The sequence below is a fragment of the Apium graveolens genome, chromosome 10 (genome assembly GCF_009905375.1).
Source record: "Apium graveolens cultivar Ventura chromosome 10, ASM990537v1, whole genome shotgun sequence".
Lineage (NCBI taxonomy): Eukaryota > Viridiplantae > Streptophyta > Magnoliopsida > Apiales > Apiaceae > Apium > Apium graveolens.
Genome location: NC_133656.1, coordinates 237,972,389 through 237,985,320, shown reverse-complemented (window position 1 = coordinate 237,985,320; position 12,932 = coordinate 237,972,389). Strand labels below are relative to the sequence as shown.

Sequence of the window (12,932 nt, the reverse complement as noted above, 5' to 3'; positions counted from 1 at the left end):
CAGTGAATATATAGAGCGAACTGATACGTATCAATACTTTCAGATGGGTCATCTAATATAGTCAAACACCAGTATGCCCCAAGAGTATCCTATTAACAATCACAAATTGCAATTACAAAAATATTGTACCATAACACAAATATCTCATAAGGAAAAAGATGCAATTATCCAATTACCATAGAAGTAGAAGATTATAAGATTCAAGTCAATCAACTCAACCAAAACATTTGAATAAGAAAGGATCAAAAAACAAAGGGTTTACAGAAGCAACAACAATGTTGTTAATGGAAAACAAAGTGAAAGTAAGTAATAATAAGATAAAAGCTTAATGACCTTTTCGGCCTCAAAGATTGCACCAGTGTACTCATAAAATCCTGAAGTTTAAAAGCGTACCTTTTTAGCCCTCAGGTATCCAAATTGTGCTTTTTTACCCTTGGACCGGGAAAAAACCGGGTGAAAACCGGCCGGTCTAAGGGTAAAAAGGTTACGTTTTCAGTACCTGGGGGCAAAAAAGTACGGTAATAAACTACAGGGGCTGATAGGTATATTGGTGCAAAGTTTGAGGTTTAAAAAGTTATTAAGCCTAATTGTTGAGGTATTTGTAAGGCAAGGCTAAGATCAATAGTTCCACCACCTTTCTGAGTTGGGAAGTAGACAAAAAAGACCATCTTAGAGCATCTCCAAGGGTGCTAGCTAAAATGGTTAGCTAAAATAATATAAAATAATGATTATGTTAAATTTGCCGAAGCTGTAAGGTGTTGTGCTCTAATGGTGTTAGCTATAATGGTTAGCTATATTTCAAAAACAGTATTTTATTATTTTGAAATTCAAATGATTATATTCCAACGGTCATATTTCAACGGCTATATTACAACGGCTATATTCCAACGACTATATTCTAACGGCTATATTTTTATTCTTATAAATAGCAAAATTCAGAATTGAATAAAACACAAATTTCCATAAATTCAAATACATTCACACTTCTAAAATACTTTTTTGTAATGGAAAACACCACACGAATGATTCTTGATATTATGCAAGCGGAAGAAGAAGAGCATGAAGCAAGAATGAGAATGAGTGTTGCTTACCTTCGTCATCAACAAAGAGCAAATTCTGGCTCGCATCATGGTGGCTCCACAATGAATCATCGTGTAATTGATCGGAATAGAGAAGAAGGTCATGCTAGACTATATCGTGATTATTTTTCTGATATACCTACGTATACAAATACACAATTTCGTAGAAGATTTCGAATGCGTAGACCATTGTTTTTACGAATCGAAGAAGCGGTTACAACTCATGATAATTATTTCACTCAACGAACTGATGCTGTGGGAATGCGTGGACTATCATCACTCCAGAAAGTGACAGCTGCACTTAGGATGCTTGCATACGGAACGGCAGCTGATGCTGTTGATGATTATGTTCGAATTGGTGAAAGTACAGCAATAGAGAGTCTAAGAAGATTTGTTAAAGCAATCGTTGAAGTCTTTGGAGCTGAATATTTAAGACGACCAAATGAGGGAGACGTGGCTAGATTGTTAGCTGAAAATGAGCAGCGGGGCTTTCCGGGAATGTTGGGCAGTATTGACTGTATACACTGGAAGTGGAAAAATTGTCCAACTGGTTGGCAAGGTATGTATACAGGTCATGTTCATGAACCAACTATTATATTAGAAGCAATAGCTTCAAAAGACTTGTGGATTTGGCATTCTTTTTTTGGGTTACCGGGATCATTAAATGATATTAATGTATTAGATCGATCTCATTTGTTTGAAGAATTAGCAGAAGGTTGTGGACCTGAAGTGAGGTATACCATTAACGGGCATGAATATAACATGGGATATTATCTTGCTTTTGTCAAAACTATTTCTAAACCGCAAGGTAACAAAAAAAAATATTTTGCAAATGCACAAGAATCTGTTAGAAAAGATGTTGAAAGAGCATTTGGAGTGTTACAATCTCGATTTGCAATGATTCGCGGACCTTCACAATTTTGGGATGTGGCCACAATGAAATATATTATGACAAGCTGCATTATATTACATAACATGATCATTGAAGATGAAAGAGAATTACATACGGAAGAAGAACAGTTTGATACAAATGCTGAATCAAGTGTTGAAAGAGAACCACGTCATCCAAGTACCCTTAGAGAGTTCATACAAGTGCACCAGCAGATTCGAGACAAACAAGCTCATGTTCAGCTGCAAAATGATCTTGTGGAGCATCTTTGGCAGATTCATGGCGGTGACATGAATTAAATCTTTATTATATAATTGTTTTATAATTTCCTTTCATGTTTGTTATGTATTTTCCAATATAATAGGTTTTCATAATTGTCTATGTAATTTTCTTTTGAACAATAAGGAACATCACATTTAGTAAAAAATATAATAGTCGAATATTAAAATCAGTTACATAACTATGATATGTTTCTCATGATCCTAGCTTTAAGGGCATCATAGTATTTAGCTTGATCTGGTAGCATCTTACTGGTATCCATTGCCATGATGGATGCTTCATAAATCTGCCTCTCTCGGTCTTCTTTCTGTCTTTCTCGCTCCTCTTTAGCTAAACGCAGTTGCAACTCCTCTTTTTGTAAGTGCATCATTTCCTTCTGAAGTTGCAAGCTCATTTGAACAGCTTCACTTCTTGAAGAAGCAATAGCCAATGCATCTTTCTGCATTGTTTTAAGAAGTTCCAAGCCTTCTTCATCCTTCGTCTCATTTATAGCTCTTTTCAACTTCTTAGCAGCCTTCCTTCCAACTGGACGTTCCATCATTTCATCGGATTCTAGGCCTGTGGGATGCTGACTATCAACAGATGGTGAAGAAGTTTCTCTATCCTTAGTTGGTTTATTTTTCTTTGCCAAACTAGCTTGATATTTTGGAGAAAATCTCAATGAGTTCCAATGACGCATGAACATAAATTTCTCTTTCATTATTCTCTCGTACATCTCAATAGCTTGGTCCACCTGCATTGTTATGACATATAGAAAAAATCAGATCCTCTAAATAGCCTGTTGTCACATAAATATATGCAAATCCTATATTTTAATCATGATTTACTGAAGTCACTGCTATATTAGTATATTTATTACTGAAGTCCACAAGCAGCTTATTATTTTACGCCGCAATTCTGGTTGTTAGCTAGCGCATAAGTGTACAAGCATCTGAACTGATCATGAACTTGTAGCAAGCATATGAAATGATCGTACAAGCATTCTGATAACGACATATGCCAGATAACGCAACAAAGTCCTTAAACCACAGCAACCAGTCCATACTTTGTGTTTATTTCCTATTCTAATGCACGCATTGTTCTATTATAAATTTGTTTTTGAAAAACGAAAGCAAAACAAAATATTGATTATTAAATATTCTAATGAAGCAAAACTACAATGTATAAATGTCCAACTTCTGTACATATGCCAGTGCCAGTGTCTGCCTGTGTACTTGAGTTTCTTTTGCATATCTTATTTTTGCTAACTTGCGAATTGATACAACTATGCAAAGTATAAAGGAACTTGTGTTACATATGGTTCAGAATATATGAAAATCACTTTTAAGTATAAATGGAACTTGCTAATTTCTTTATATTTCTCTAGTTCAGTTCTAATTTGTAGGCCTGATACCAAATCAAAAAGAGACCTGCAGAGTATTATCCATATCTACAAGGACAAGGATGGACCACTAAAACTAATTGAATCTCCAATCAACTCAACAAAACACATCTGTTACTTAAATTATATATGAAAAATAGCCCAGCATTCATCAGTAACTAATTAAACAAATGCCTAATTGTGCATAATCATCAACAACCCATCGCAAGTTATAAGTCATGGCAGCATTTTAGAATAAAACATAAGTGAAAAAAAATATTTAGTACCTTATCTTGTTCATTTGACCCACTTTGATTTCTTCCACAAATTTGGTTGTAAAATCCGATAAATTTGGCAACTTTTTCGTTGATTGTACACCATCTATTGCACAGCGAATTAGCAGTTCTTTCACTTGTAATTCCACCTTTATTTTCTTCAAAACATTTCCAAATTCTATTCCAATAACTCGTATGTGTCTGATCACTACCTTGCACTGGATCCATACTAATATTTAACCAACCCGAAATCAACAACATATCTTCTTCAATTAAAATTTTTTTTGACCTCTTGCCTTTTTTCTGTTTCGGAACCTCTGCTTGGGGTTGAGATTCAGGTATTTCTTGAGAAAATATCACTTCTTCAAATTGTGAAAATGAACATTCTTCATTCAGTAAAGATATGAATGATCTTTCCATTTTCTACAATTAGAAAAGAAGATACCAATAATAAAAAAATGTCAAAAAATTTCCCCCAAATCTGCAAACCTAATTTGAGGTAGTTATGAAAATGAAAGTGATGGAATCATACCTTGCAGGAGCCGGCCAAAATACAGGAGAGAAAGAGAATACAGGAAAGGAGAATAGGAGATAAAGAAGCGGGAGATGAGGTGGAGAGGGTTTAGCTAATGGACAGGGGATATGTAGATATAGAAGACCATAAGCTATTAGCTATAATTTTAGCTATCTATACAAGAGCGTTGGAGTGCCTTTTTTTTTTATATATTAGCTATTTTAATTGCCACGTAGGCTAATATACCTAACAGACAACTCCGGTTGGAGTTGCTCTATCTATCTATCTTGAGCAACAGATTGAGACTAACCTGATTACAAGTGTTTTTACCTTTACAATGCAACAACTCTCCACACGGTAACTACAACCAATGGCAGCTCCCCAAGCACGGGAACGTACATTGTTCCTCAGTGTAGAAAAGTAGCCTAGAACAATTTCCGAAATATGTGTTCAAAATAAGATAAGGAACAGCCCAAACAATGTTTAAAGACTCAATTAACAAAAAACTATTGATAGGAATTAGCTCATGGACACATATACTTGAATTAACAAAAAACTATTTATAGGCTTACAATCTTGTGGAGGTAAGACTCGAATCACAGCTCTTAACTCCTGAATAGCAGGGTGTGGAGGAGAAGCAGTTGGGCGACAGTAACCTGTATGCATAAGGACTGAAAAAAGAAAAGCAACCATTATAAATGCCATGATTATTTATAACATTACAGTCCATACAAACATACTTCCTTGTCGATACATACCAGCAACAAGATCGGAAGTACACATCATGCACAACTTTGCCAACTCAAGGTACACATTATACTTGCACCATTTGCAAAGTTTAGGTCCACAGGTTGCACATTTTACTCATAAATAAATATATATACTTGGAAATTATTGGGGCAGGGGGATAATAATTTCATTTAATAGAAATCAGTTGAACTTAAGGATATAACAATTGACTAATACTTATCAAGTTCTCATGTTTAAATTCTTTATCACACCACTTTAAATGTCAGCTGAGTCGAGTTACATCCCAAACAAGACCAAAGGAAAATGCTTACTCCTTTAGTGAAGTGATCAATCTCATAGGGTCTCCAAGTGGACGAGTTTGGTTGTCCGAATAAATGGATTTCATTCCTTGAAGGGAAACCATAGTTGGGGTATATGTAAAACAGTTTAAAAATCGAGAGCCGTTTTTGCCTTGAAGACACTTGAAGGTATCTGTTTTGTGATCATAGTAGTAGATCTTACCATATTCAAGGAATACAATCTCATCACCGTACTTGAAACCCTGTTGCATGAACTGAAATCGTCTAAATCTTTCGAAAGGGCCAAGGTCATACATCTTGATCCAGACACCACATCCCTCGTCCAAAGAATATACATCGAGCTTGCCAATTGGAGATGGTTCATGTGCCATCAAAGTAAGAACATCTCTCATATTCACGAATCTGAATGTCTTTCCATGTTCATTACTCCGTGCATCAGGAAAAAACTCGGTCACCAACTTGAACTTGTTACTTGTAGCATCAAACTTGAGTGCAGTCAAAGATTTAACAAAGTTGTTCTTAACGGAGGGATATGTGCCATAAGAACAATAACCCGCACATGTAACAAACATGTAGTTATCGGAAGAATACGTAGAATATGTCCAATAAGGACAATCCTTTACGTAAGTAGTTGGAATGTCCTCAAATTTATTCACAAGAAACTTAAGATCAGGAATGCATAGCGGAATCCATAAACTGGAGATAGAGGAGTAAACATAAGCACATGACTCGTAGACGACTACTACCTTGTAATCATTACTTACATAATCAAAGCTGACTCCAACTAGATTTGGATAACTATAACCGCCTTGTTTGTTTTGTGGAAGATTAAATTCAATAGATTTGTGAATTGCGGGATTCCATAAGGACAACCGTTTGAAGTGGCGAAGGAGACAAACTAAGCCATTAACGGAACCAATCAAAGAGTAAGCATTGATAGGGAGTAAAAAAATCTCTTGGTTTCGGGAAACAATGGAGATATGGAGCTTTTTATTAGTTACAAGACAGTCATAGTCGATAGGGTTTTGCATGGGACTGCGAGTCTTGTGCTTTTGAATGAAGTGTGAACCGGAGAGTAGAGATAGCCATGATTTGGATACAGATTTAAAACGCACAACCGATTTGATTGGAAGTCGTGTGAGAATCTCGTCAATAATTACTTCTTCCGGCAGCTCCGGCTGAAGCTCTCTAGCCAGTCTTTTCATTTTTGCACCAACCAGCAGCTCCCTGGCTAACCGAGGACTCATAGAAGATATTTCGCCAGCCTACAGACTGCAGTATAGTATATATATACATGAAGGGAACGATTGGGGTTTAGGGTTTTCTAATTTTTTAAAATTCTAAGTACCTTTGAGTTTTTCTAAAAAAATCAAATTATATATAAAGATATCCCAGGACCTGCTATATAATTGGTGGGCTAAACCGGACCTGTAAGACAATATGTAAAATTTGTTGAATTTGTAAGACATTATACTTCGATGGTATTGGCTAAGTTGGTTAGCTATATTTTAAAAATAATATGTTATTAAAATTTTATGTTGTTATAAATAAAATATAAATCTTCAATACGGTAATAAATGATTAGATTTTTTTTACAGATTTCTTACGGGTTTGTAGTGGTTCAACAAATATAGCCACTACAAGAATAATGTCAATAGACATCACATATTAGACATCGGTTAACTTTGCCACTGATGTTAAAAATAGTATTGACATCACCCCGTATTTTTGTGATGTCTTTGTTCTTTGTAGACATCGGTTATAATTAAACCGATGTCTAAAATTCAACAAAAAAATAATAATTTCGCGCCCACTTTTCTTTCCTCCGTTAGTGAAATTTTCATTCAGTTTTTAGTTCTACATTCCCCCAATCCCAAAATTTTCCCCCCTTAACCAAATTTTGGTTCCCCCCAAATCAATCTTCAGACACAACAAAATCAAAACAAAAAACTAACATGAACTCTCTCTCTCTCGAAGCCCCCCCTCTCTCGATCGAACCTCTCTCCCCTCACAATCTCTCTGAACTCCGGTCATCATCTCACCATCACAATCTCTCGAACCTCTCTCTCTCTCACCTCTCTCTCTCTCGAACCTGTCTCTGGAACCTCTCTCTCTCTCTGTCTCTCCGCTCTCAATCTCTCCGTTAAGCCTCTTTTAGTTAACCTCTCTACTTCGGTAAGTGTTGTATCTACTTGAATCGAACTGGTCTTCTCTGCATGAAGACCAGTTTTAAAAGTTGAGGATTTTTGAATTCAAAGCCCTAATTTTGTAAATTGGGGTTTTATCTAATTCGAAACTCTTAATTTTTTTTATTAATTTAATGTCTAAACTTGTTGCTAATACTTTTCTTCTTGTTGTATACATGACCTAATCTGAGAAAAAAATTTAAAGCTTTAGGTAATTTGGGTGTTTTTGGTTGTACATTTGTATTTTTGTTTATTTATTTTTTTATTTTTATAAATTAGGTTTTCATTTGTTTGTAATGTTGTGATTTGTTTTTGCAGGACATTAGTGCTGTTTAATTTTTCGATCTTCGGTGAGTTTTCTTTTCCAACTCTGTTTTGTACGCTTATACATTTAATTTGTTTTGTTAGTTTTGATAGTGTTTTTTTTTGTCTATGTGCTATGTAGTTGGTTCTTATGTTGATCTATGTGTTGTGTATAATATGCATTATGTATTATATGAAATCTCAGTTTTGTTTTATTTGCAATTATGTGCAGGAGAATTCATTTTGGTATTAGTATGTTATATTTAAATGTAGTCGTGTTCTGAATTTTGTATGCAAGTGTGTGGTTAATTTAGTCATTGTGTATGCAAGTGTTTAGTTGAAAATAGTATATTTATAATTTGATAATCTGCATCCGTGATCTGACTATTATACTATGATTAATTATAGTTAATTATATAGTGATTATACATTAAGTACTAAATGACTAGTTAATATATAGTACTAGTACTATAACTAAATGTATAATATGAATTACGTAATGCATTACAAATCAATTCATATCATATTATAATAAAATATATAACATTAAAATGTATAATATGCATTATGTATAATATGAATTTTCAGTTTTCTTATGTCGTTTATAGTCTGCCCTATGTGTGGATGTCATACTTAAAATCAAGTTAGACTTCTAAAATAAATATTAGACTTATAAAATAAATATAAGCCTTATACTGGATTTTTTAGTGACATACCAGGTGGTTTTAAATGGATAAGTCTTGGATAAAAGCCGATAGGGATTCTCTATGGTATGAAATTGGTGTTGAAAACTTCTTGTTATTTGTCGAGGAAAATGCTAAAAACCCCAAGAAAATTCCTTGTCCTTGTGCACACTGCTCTAACTTCAAAAAGTTTTCTGTGAATATAATCAGAGGTCATCTTTATGAATCAGGGTTTAGTTTAGGATATTCTGATTGGATTTGGCATGGAGAAAACCATGATAATAGTGCTAGGTCATCTGTTGGTAGTACTTGTCCTCCCTCGAAGCTCATACCAATTTCAGAAACATTTAATGTGTGTGAAGTAGCTTATAGTAGGGAAGATTGCGATAAAGAGTCAGATAACTTTAAGAGGTTTGTTGCCGATGCAGGACAACCTCTGTTTGAGGGAAGTGAGTGTACTAAACTGGAGTCGGTCTTAAAATTACATAATTGGAAGGCAAGGTTTGGAGTTTCCGATAAAGCTTTTACTGATCTGCTTCAATCAATTGGATCAATTCTTCCTAAAGATAATCTACTTCCGTCTAATATGTATGAAGCCAAGAAAACCTTGACTGATTTAGGCCTCGAGTATATTAAATTCCACGCTTGTCCAAATGATTACGTATTATACAGGGGTCCAATTCTCGAGTCTTCTTCCGAGTGTCCCAAATGCCATCTCTCTCGCTGGAAAGTTGGGAAAGATGGTCAAGTTAGGGTAAATGTGCCAGCTAAGGTTATGTGGTATTTTCCGATAATCCCCAGATTTAAAAGAATGTTTAAATCTTCATCTACTGCTGAATTAATGAGTTGGCATGCAAATAATCGATCCAAAGATGGAAAGATGCGTCACCCCTCTGATTCTCCTTCTTGGAGAAATGTAGATTGTAGGTGGCCTGAGTTTGGTAGCGAGGCAAGAAATATACGTTTAGGATTGGCGGCCGATGGTATAAATCCACACAACAATGGATTAAATAATCGGTACAGCTGCTGGCCAGTTATGTTAGTAACATATAATCTTCCTCCATGGTTATGCATGAAGAGGAAGTTTATGATGTTAACAACATTAATTTCAGGCCCACAAGAGCCTGGTAATGATATTGATGTATATCTCCAGCCACTGATCGACGATTTAAAAAAATTGTGGGAGGAAGGTGAACCAAACGTGTAAGATGCCCATACCAAATGCTTTTTCACTCTAAAGGCAATCTTGATGTGGATAATAAATGACTTCCCGGGATATAGAAATTTGTCGGGGTGCGTTAATAAGGGTTATAGGGCCTGTCCAGTATACGGTGATCAGACCGTGGCTAAATATCTAAGTCGTAGTAGAAAAATGAGCTACCAAAGACATCGTCGGTATTTAGATCTTTATCATCCGTATAGGAGACAAAGGACAGCTTTTAATGGAGAACAAGAATTTGGTTGTACACCTGAACCACTTAGCAGAGAGGAAGTGTTGGGGCAACAACAGCAACTTAGGTTCAGTTTTGGGAAAGGGGGAAGCCAAAAAAGGTGGAGTCTCCATGGAAAAAATAGTCAGTTTTTTTTTGAGTTAGAGTATTGGAAGTTTCACCATGTTCGACATTGTTTAGATGTCATGCACGTCGAAAAGAATGTGTGTGATAATATAATTGGGACACTTCTGCACATGAAATTCAAGAGTAAAGACAGCCTTGCCTCGCGTCTTGATTTGGTTGACATGGGAATACGGCCTGATTTAGCTCTAGAAGTAGGTGAAAAAAGAACATACCTACCTCCTGCCCCTTATACTCTCTCCCGGAAGAAAAACAAACAATATTGGCATCATTGTACGGCATGAAACTTCCATACAGACATGCTTAAAATATAAGAAACTGTGTATCGATGATTGATATGAAGTTGTATGGTTTAAAGTCCCATGACTGCCATATCCTTCTCCAACAACTACTACCTGTTTGCATTCGTTCAGTGCTTCCGAAAAATGTTAGGGTTAATATCATAAGATTGTGTTTTTTCTTCAACTCTCTATGCAACAAAGTTGTAGATGTTCCGAAGTTGAATAAATTACAAGCTGTTATTCCTAGTGAACTAACAATGAGATTTACAGAAGGGGGGTTGAATGTAAATCTCAAAACTTTTTCAAGTTTTGAGCAGTTTCAAAGGCTGTGTGTTTAAGATAAACAAGTGTGTGAATTGCTTTAAGCTAATACAGACATATATATATTCAAGCACAAAAGTACAGAACACAACAGACCTTAAAAACTTTTCTAGTGGATTTGTTGTTCCACCAGAGATGGTATTTCAGAAAATCTGTGATTCAAGAAGTTGATCACAGCTGCATCCTAGTACAAACTAGATAATTTTTCTCAAGATTTTTCTAAACAGCTCTGGAAAAATTCTATCTTAATTACTAGCTGCTACTTGGTTTATATAACACCAAGTTTACAAGTGAAGACAAAGATAAAAAGTACAATAATAAATAAGTTCTCCACTTGTTTCTTCTCCATTTTACTCCAGTGCATTGTTGACTATTGCCTCTTTATGCTAGAGTAGAACGGCTACTTTTTCTGATGTTCCTGAAATAGGCTACCACATCTCAGTTGTCCCTGTCAACCCATGTGCCTCTGTTTGTAGGTACAACTACCACTTGTCAACTGCTATTTAACAGAACATCCGTTGAAGCCTTCATTCGTTGATGGCTTTATCCGTTGATGTGTTAGCAGTTGAAGCTCTATCCGTTGATGCACTCATCCGTTGAAGGATGTTATCCGTTGAAGCTTTAGAGACATCCGTTGAAGCTTTGTTTCTCATCCGTTGAAGGTCTTTAAGTTATCCGTTGACACCATTTCATTTATACAAAATTACAAGGCATGAAATATTTACAATTGGCCTTCCTATCTGCATATCCTTTAGTAGTCAACATGACTTATAATTTCCCTCAACATTTAAGAATTATATCTCAAATTCAGAGACTGAAATGTGCTACAACACTAGACTTATTTCTAAGTAAAGCTACACCATCAACGGATAGCCAAAGTGGTCTTATCCGTTGAGGCTACAAACACTAGATTTCTACTTAAGTGTTTTGTTAAACATATCATCAAACTAATGCACATATATTCCTAACAATCTCCCCCTATTTATGTCTATAAGAATTGTAGACATAAATTCAAGGTTAACTTGATGATAACAAAACACTTAACAAATGTATGAACTGAAACTAAGTAGAAATTTAAAAGTGCTGCAAAAGTGTATGTACTAGAAGGTAATTGAAGATTTATAGTGTTTCCAAGGGTGCTCCTCTAGCCTGAGCAAATCATCTTTTTCTTCTTTGATCCCTGGTTTTCTTTCCTAGCCCTTTGTCATTTTCCTCAATTTGGAGTTGGAGTTGTCTGGAGAATTCAGCTTCATCTTTATCACTGATATCCAACTTATATTGCATTTCTTTGAGAGTTTCATTGCTGGCAATCTTGAGTTGGTCTTCAAGTCTGAAAAATCTTCTGACTCCTTTATCATCTCTGAATTCCATCAACCAATGAGGTGATTTGTGAATTGTAGTTCCCCTTTCTTGAATGAGTAAGGTTCTGGGCAAAGCATTGGGCTCCCTCCAAGTTTTCCTTATGTTGGCAATCTTGTTGAGAATTTCAGTCTTGGCAGTCCTGATAAAGCCAGAATCCTTTTGTATGGCTGAAAAGACTCTGATCAAGGTAGAGTAGCCTTCATTCAGAATCCTGTAGAGAGGCCATGTTCTTTCCCCAGCTCCTTTGTATCTGAACACCAATCTCTCTGGTAGCTGTCTGTAAGCAGCAATTCCCCTTACATCCTCCAGCTCATCCAGATAGAGTTCAATGTCTGAAGTTTCTTTTATGTCACAGATGTGAACATAATCATCTTTAGAAATGGGTGGCTTAGGGTTAGGTTTATGTTTTTGAGTGAATTTCTTAGAGTTTAGGGGAGGTGTAGATTTGGATTTTCTTTTCTGTTTCTTTGGTAGTGGAAGAGTGGTTAAAAAGGTAGGCAAATTGATGGTTTCCCAATCAATAGGTTCCTCTTTTGGGATGATTGGTTCACCATGGATGTTTATAGTGGGATCAGCAACAAAGGGTTCAGGTATGGAAGGTAGAGATTTAGTTTCTTCAGTGTTGCCTTCACTCCTTCTATGTGCCTTGGCCTTTCTTCTGTTTCCCTTCTGCCATTCCTCTTTTTCCTCCATGCTTTCACCAAATATACTCCCAAAAACCTCATCTAAGTTTGCAATCTTGTCTTCACCCCTGACTTCAATTCCTTTCTCTTTTCA

General features: G+C 35.7%; 3 protein-coding genes and 1 long non-coding RNA gene across 4 annotated transcripts; 1 reads left to right on the top strand and 3 right to left on the bottom strand.

Annotated features, from left to right (window-relative positions):
* Positions 1–2,428: 2,428 nt before the first annotated feature.
* LOC141692118 (glutathione S-transferase T3-like) lies at positions 2,429–4,503 on the bottom strand. The gene is made up of 3 exons (XM_074496854.1): positions 4,415–4,503; positions 3,895–4,305; positions 2,429–2,980 (listed from the first exon to the last, which is right to left on the bottom strand). The coding sequence occupies exons 2-3, from the start codon at positions 4,300–4,302 to the stop codon at positions 2,429–2,431; spliced, it is 960 nt and encodes a 319-aa protein (XP_074352955.1). The 5' UTR covers positions 4,303–4,305; positions 4,415–4,503.
* Positions 4,504–4,726: 223 nt separating this feature from the next.
* On the bottom strand, positions 4,727–5,216 carry LOC141689597 (uncharacterized). Its single transcript, XR_012562446.1, has 3 exons — positions 5,155–5,216; positions 4,969–5,067; positions 4,727–4,821 (listed from the first exon to the last, which is right to left on the bottom strand). It is a non-coding gene; the product is annotated as an uncharacterized LOC141689597 (long non-coding RNA).
* A 237-nt stretch (positions 5,217–5,453) lies between these two features.
* Positions 5,454–6,692, bottom strand: LOC141692117 (putative F-box protein At4g17780). The gene has a single exon (XM_074496853.1). It carries the CDS (start codon positions 6,690–6,692, stop codon positions 5,454–5,456), a length of 1,239 nt encoding a protein of 412 aa, XP_074352954.1.
* A 1,971-nt stretch (positions 6,693–8,663) lies between these two features.
* On the top strand, positions 8,664–10,475 carry LOC141692115 (uncharacterized). Its single transcript, XM_074496852.1, has 4 exons — positions 8,664–8,704; positions 8,903–9,600; positions 9,730–9,820; positions 10,040–10,475. Exons 1-4 carry the CDS (start codon positions 8,664–8,666, stop codon positions 10,473–10,475), a joined length of 1,266 nt encoding a protein of 421 aa, XP_074352953.1.
* Positions 10,476–12,932: the final 2,457 nt, after the last annotated feature.

What these genes read in the sequence shown, in the direction of transcription:
- LOC141692118 (XM_074496854.1), bottom strand. Translation starts at nt 4,302, where the DNA reads ATGGAAAGATCATTCATATCTTTACTGAATGAAGAATGTTCATTTTCA. An exon ending in GGTCAAATGAACAAGATAAG is followed by an intron (nt 2,981 to 3,894) that starts GTACTAAATATT and finishes ATAACAATGCAG; the next exon opens with GTGGACCAAGCTATTGAGAT.
- LOC141692117 (XM_074496853.1), bottom strand. Translation starts at nt 6,692, where the DNA reads ATGAGTCCTCGGTTAGCCAGGGAGCTGCTGGTTGGTGCAAAAATGAAA.
- LOC141692115 (XM_074496852.1), top strand. Translation starts at nt 8,664, where the DNA reads ATGGATAAGTCTTGGATAAAAGCCGATAGGGATTCTCTATG. An exon ending in TTTAGGATTGGCGGCCGATG is followed by an intron (nt 9,601 to 9,729) that starts GTATAAATCCAC and finishes CATTAATTTCAG; the next exon opens with GCCCACAAGAGCCTGGTAAT. An exon ending in GAGGAAGGTGAACCAAACGT is followed by an intron (nt 9,821 to 10,039) that starts GTAAGATGCCCA and finishes TCATCCGTATAG; the next exon opens with GAGACAAAGGACAGCTTTTA.